We start from the raw sequence: 6000 nt of genomic DNA on the forward strand, positions 1-6000 counted from the left end.
TTTCAAACACAAAAGTAGAGAAAATAATATATCCATCACTCAACCTCAGCAACTGTCAACATTTCATGGCAATAATTTTTAATAACTCCGTTGTTATGAATAGCACTGTAATCAACATCTTTATGCACATAGTTAATATTTTAGATTATTTATTAAGGCTAAAATCCACAGGCAGAATTATTAAGTGAAAGATGAGCACTGTATTTAACAATCTATTTCTTTAAGTGTGTGTTTTGTTTGATTTTGTTCATTCAAAGGGTTATAGAAATGCCTTATGCATATCAGTGCTGTGCATTTGGAGTATGTGAAAATGTCTATAAAATTTCTAATCAATGGAATAAAGGCGACAACAGCAGTGCAGATGACCTTCATAAGAAAGATGCTGGAATGTTTCAAGTTCAAGGTAAGAGCTGCTATGTCACTGTGATGAAATTGTGTCTGAACGGGGCTTGAAAAGTCATCGAGCAGATCATCTGAACTCCAAACGAGTCCCTGTGTAATCACCCCAGCAAGTTGAGAATCAATCCCACTTTTTAAAGATTCTTAGAGAAAGAGAAAACTCCTTTAGGATTCATTCTAAAAAGCCATCTTTTCTCTAAGGATTTCTTAATACTTATATTTACAATTAGATCCCTTTTAGCACATATTGTCCTCAGGGGTAAATATTAAAACTGATTATCAATATTTTCATAAACTTTTATGAGGGCCTTATCCCTGTGGATAACTTTTTCAAACATGCTTCTGCGCTTTTTTCTCCAGAAAATACAATCTATTTTTATTCTTAAACCCCAGTGGGGAGTGGAGTATATAGACATTTTAGATGCCTCCATATTTCAGCAGAAGGGCTTAAGAATCCAACTTCTTATCCAACTAATCCTAAAACATTCTCCCCACATACCCCCTACAAGGCTAGCTGTCAGGAAAGTGAAATGAGATAATGTCTGTAAAGCACTTGGCTTTCCTTGAAGCAAGCAAGACCTGACTTAAATAGACAACAATGTACCTCAAACCACACCTGTGGCAATGAGGCAGTGCTCTGGGCAGCCCCCAATTTCCTTTCCCTGCCAACCTTGCAAGTTTGCACAGAGTCTAAATAGACTGGCTTTTCTTCCTTTGGGTCTTAATGATATGTTGATTCCCAAGCAAGTATGATTCAGTCTGTCTGCACATTATCTTAACTTTTCTTCCTGCACACAGATCTGATTAAGAAGCTGATATTATAGCCCTTGGCTTTTTTATTTTAGGCTACAGCATACGTCTTGCTCTTGTTCTCGCTTTCATTTTTGCTTTTTCTGCCTCACCCACCCTAATTTCTACTATATTTATTAACCCCCCCCCCCAAAAAAAATAGAGTGTCTAGTGTGTGCCAGGCACTGTTCTATGCCCTAGAGGCACACAATGAACAAGAGAGACAAGGTTCTTCGTGGAGTTTATTTTCAAGGACAATGATTCACAACCCTGGTCCATATATTGTAACCACACCAATTCGAAGCTTTTAAAAAACACTGGTGCCCAAACCTCACACCAGACCAATTAAATCAGTAAGTGTGTTAGATCACAAAACTGCTGTTTCATGGATAGCTAATCCAAGCACCAAGCAGTTACTTGATTTGTCCTCTGTTAAGCAGAATTCCCCAGAATGATTGAAACTTACTAATTCTCCCTCTTGTACTCAGAGAACACAGCTCAGAACATTTGCACTATAGCCATCTAAGTGTTAGAAAACTGGATAAAGTGGTTCTTCCACTGAATGGAGAGGCCCACGCTCTCTCACTAATTTAGGTCAGTGCAATATGGGGCCATCGTGAGCTCCAGGGAACAAGAACAGAATGAGAGAGCTTCGACGTTATGACAGGGAGTCCAGGGTTACTGTACCTTGCCCCCAGTTCTGCTGAAATACTGTCATATAGTAGCTTGAGTAGAACATCCCAAAGCAATTTTATAATAGACTTGCAGGAAAGCCCAGGGAAAAGTGGGATGTCTGACCCTCAGTTCCCTTTGTGACATTTCATGTCTCCAGGGCAATCCAGGACTCTCCTCCCTGGAAGTTGGTCACTGAAAAGAGAGACAGAACTAATCATTGCAGAACTTCTCATTCCTGCAGATGAGCGTGATCTTGAAGATTTCCTGCTTGATTTTGAGGAAGACCTGAAAGCCCTTCATTCGGTGCAATGCTCACCTTCCCCAGGTGAGAAAGGCATCAGAACTACTCAGCAGCAGTACTCACCCTTAACTCTGAGGTCATCAGGGACATTTGGCTACACTTCAAGGCAAAATCTGTGCCACCTTTGCAGCTCATCAATATCCCACCCCAGGGCTTCCCTGGTGGCGCAGTGGTTGAGAATCCGCCTGCCGATGCAGGAGACACGGGTTCGTGCCCTGGTCCGGGAAGATCCCACATGCCGCGGAGCAACTAAGCCCGTGAGCCATGGCCGCCAGGCCTGCGCGTCCGGAGCCTGTGCTCCGCAACGGGAGAGGCCACAACAGTGAGAGGCCCGCATACCGCAAAAAAAAAAAAAAAAAAAAAAAAAATCCCACCCCATGGGGACCTTTAAAATACAAATGTTTGTTCCCTGGAGTTGGTCTCCATTCATAAATAGGATTTTTGTAGGAGACTTTTGATTCAGATTAATGGAAATTAAAGAACCAATCTTAGAAGTATATGTAATTTAAAAAATAATATTAGCTATTTAGTCTGGTATGCAACAGTCTTGCTTCATGTAATCACTGATTTTTGACAGTGATTTCTTGTAAGCCTTCTCTAAATAGCTATTTGGTTAAAGCAAATAATAGTTTTAGAGATAAGTAAAAACTATATATATTATTCACTTAATTGTTTGTCCCATTCCCTGAAATAGGATAGACCAGTTGGAAAAAAAAAAAAAAAAAAAAGACAGCTGGGGAGTGTTGATATTTTATTTCCAACAATTTGATGGTTCCTTGCTCCTAAACATCAAATGTCAATCTAAACCTAAGACAACATTCTCATGAAATGCACCTTCATACTTCCTCTTCTAACATCACTGAGTATTTCCCTAGGATTCTCCTTCCCTGTTTACAGAACCTTTTTTGAAGCATTCTGGAGAAATACCATAAAAAGCCCAGGAGGGACTTCCCTGGTGGTCCAGTGGTTAAGACTTTGTCTTCCAATGCAGGGGGTGTGGGTTCAATCCCTGGCCTCCCTGTGGGGAGAAAAGATCCCACATGCCTTCAGACCACAAAAACAAAACATAAAAAAAAAAAAAAAAAGAAGCAATATTGTAACAAATTCAATAAAGACTTTAAATATGGTCCACATCAAAAAAAAAAAACCTTTATTAAAAAACAAAAACAAAAACCAGAGATCTGACTTGTTACCTGGCCCTCACACTGCTATATTTGGGGGACCTGAATCCAGTGATTTAAACTCCCTGGCTCCATTCCTCTGGGCATAGCTTGAAAATCTGGGCACCCGGTATACTCACCTTTACATTAAATAGTGGTTTAATAAAGTGGAGGCCATAAGGGAACTAACTGTGTGTTACCATGGCTGTTACTGGTCTCTATCTCTCGGTGTCCTAATAAGAGAAACAAAGAGGTAATTTGGCAAAAGTTGTGAACCCTAATTTGATACCCAGTCTTTTTCTTCCTTGGACTTCTAGGCCCTTTCAAACTCTGCGAATACCTGTTCGGTAGCTGGCTGATCCGCATTGGAGTGTGGACCATAGCAGTTTTGGCGCTGACGTGTAATGCCCTGGTGACCTCAACCGTGTTCAGAGCCCCTCTGTACATTTCCTCCGTAAAACTGTTAATTGGGTTAATAGCCGTGGTGAACATGCTCACGGGGGTCTCCAGTGCTGTGCTGGCCGGCGTGGATGCCTTTACTTTTGGCAGCTTTGCTCAGCACGGTGCGTGGTGGGAGCAGGGGGTCGGCTGCCAGGTCGTCGGGTTTTTGTCCATTTTTGCTTCGGAATCCTCGGTTTTCCTGCTTACCCTGGCAGCCCTGGAGCGTGGGTTCTCTGCGAAATGCTCTGCAAAATTCGAAACGAAAGCTCCTTTTTCCAGTCTGAAAGCAATCGTTGCGCTCTGCGCCCTGCTGGCCGTGACCATCGCCGCGGTTCCCCTGCTGGGCGGCAGCGAGTACAGCGCCTCCCCGCTCTGCCTACCGCTGCCCTTTGGGGAGCCTAGCGCCACAGGCTACATGGTGGCCCTGGTCTTGCTCAATTCCCTTTGCTTTCTCGTGATGACCATTGCCTACACCAAGCTCTACTGCAATTTGGAAAAGGGAGACCTGGAGAATATTTGGGACTGTTCTATGGTGAAGCACATTGCTCTGTTGCTCTTCACCAACTGTATCCTTTACTGCCCGGTGGCTTTCTTGTCCTTCTCCTCTTTACTGAACCTCACATTCATCAGCCCTGAAGTAATTAAGTTTATCCTTCTGGTGATTGTCCCCCTTCCTGCATGTCTCAATCCCCTTCTCTACATCCTTTTCAATCCCCATTTTAAGGAGGATCTGGGGAGCCTGGGAAAGCAAACCCACTTCTGGACAAGATCGAAACACACAAGCCTGATGTCTATTAACTCTGATGATGTTGAGAAACAGTCCTGTGACTCAACCCAGGCCTTGGTAACCTTCACCAGTGCCAGCAGAGCCTATGACCTGCCTTCCAATTCTGGGTCACCACCAGCTTGTCCGATGACCGAAAGCTGTCATCTTTCATCTGTGGCATTTGTCCCATGTCTCTAATTAATATGTGAGAGAAAGTTTTCAAAAATTGAAAACCCAAAAATGTGAGGTTGAGTATATCAGAGCAGTAACTAAAAAGAGCTGAGTTGAAACGTGATTTTAAAAAAAAACCTCTCAGTGTCAAAAAGCTGATAAATATTGATACAAGAGAGTGAAAAATAAGTCTAAATGCTGCTTATATAACTCGTTCAGCTATATAACTCAGTCACACTCTTCAGGTAAGCCTAAAATATATATAAATATTTAAAAAACAGATTGAAATGTTCAAAAAAATTCTCCATGATTTCAATTGAATTCTTTTTCAACTCACTTGCTTACAGAAGGGGTTTTAAACCAGAAAAATAAGAGTTTTTAAATGGCCTACATTACTAAGTAATGGTTGTGACCAATAGGATTTCATTTTCATGACCACGTGGAGACGTTTTAGTACTGCTTCACCTTTCCTCAGAAAGGATCCTTCCAGGTCACCAATACCCCTGTGAATGGATAACATAAGGCACTATTAATTCATTCATAGTCACATCATTTTTAGAGATGCTAGATTTTATGTATCAGCACTAGATGGTTCCACCCTCAGTGGAATAAAACTGCTTACAAATATTTTGAAAGGAAAATGAACTTAAGTTCATAAATTGCCATGAAGGCAATGATATACAGATGAGGTTTTCTTGTCTAATTCATTTTTAACTCCTTGGTGCCCAGAGGTTCGAAGAAAACTCCATTGCCGGCAATGGACATAGGCAGAAAAGACGGTAAGCAGCCTGGGATTATTTTCCCCCTGGGTGAGTGCACGTTTTTCACAGGAGGTTTAATCACTTGATTCAAACTGATGTGCATCATAAGGTAACAATCAAATGCAGACAGAGCATAAACTAAATCCACTGACATAACTTCTCATATGTACCTCTAGTAGCTTTAGCAACAATGTCTGAAACCACTTTTGACTCAACAGGAACTTGGTAATATATTATCCGTTTATTTAGCTTGGTTTTAGTTAGCTATGTTGCCTTTGGATCAACCTACCTGATGTCAAGAACATGACTTATCTGCTTATTCCATATTTAATACATGTGTTAGGTATTGTACAAGGCAAAATTATTAAATACTAAAGGTCAAAGGATTAACTCATAATTTCTATTATACTACATTAGCTTCAATACATCCAAACCAAAAGACTGTTAGGTAGATTTATTTTTATATAAGCATGTTTATTTTGATCAGATGTTTTAACTTGGAATTGAAAAAAAATACATTTATGAGATGTTTTATAA

The 6000-nt window shown here is 40.9% G+C and overlaps 1 protein-coding gene across 3 annotated transcripts in view; it reads left to right on the plus strand.

Moving 5' to 3' along the window:
* LGR5 (leucine rich repeat containing G protein-coupled receptor 5) overlaps positions 1 to 4816 on the plus strand; it is a 121710-nt gene extending 116894 nt beyond the window's left edge. For all 3 annotated transcript variants that reach the window (XM_059082403.2, XM_067008309.1, XM_067008310.1), the window contains 3 exons: positions 258 to 403; positions 2105 to 2188; positions 3642 to 4816. In XM_059082403.2, the coding sequence (XP_058938386.1) occupies positions 258 to 403; positions 2105 to 2188; positions 3642 to 4729 (1318 nt within the window). In that variant the 3' untranslated portion in view covers positions 4730 to 4816. The remainder of the gene's footprint in view (positions 1 to 257; positions 404 to 2104; positions 2189 to 3641) is intronic.
* Positions 4817 to 6000: the final 1184 nt, after the last annotated feature.

The sequence above is a fragment of the Kogia breviceps genome, chromosome 12 (genome assembly GCF_026419965.1).
Source record: "Kogia breviceps isolate mKogBre1 chromosome 12, mKogBre1 haplotype 1, whole genome shotgun sequence".
NCBI lineage: Eukaryota > Metazoa > Chordata > Mammalia > Artiodactyla > Physeteridae > Kogia > Kogia breviceps.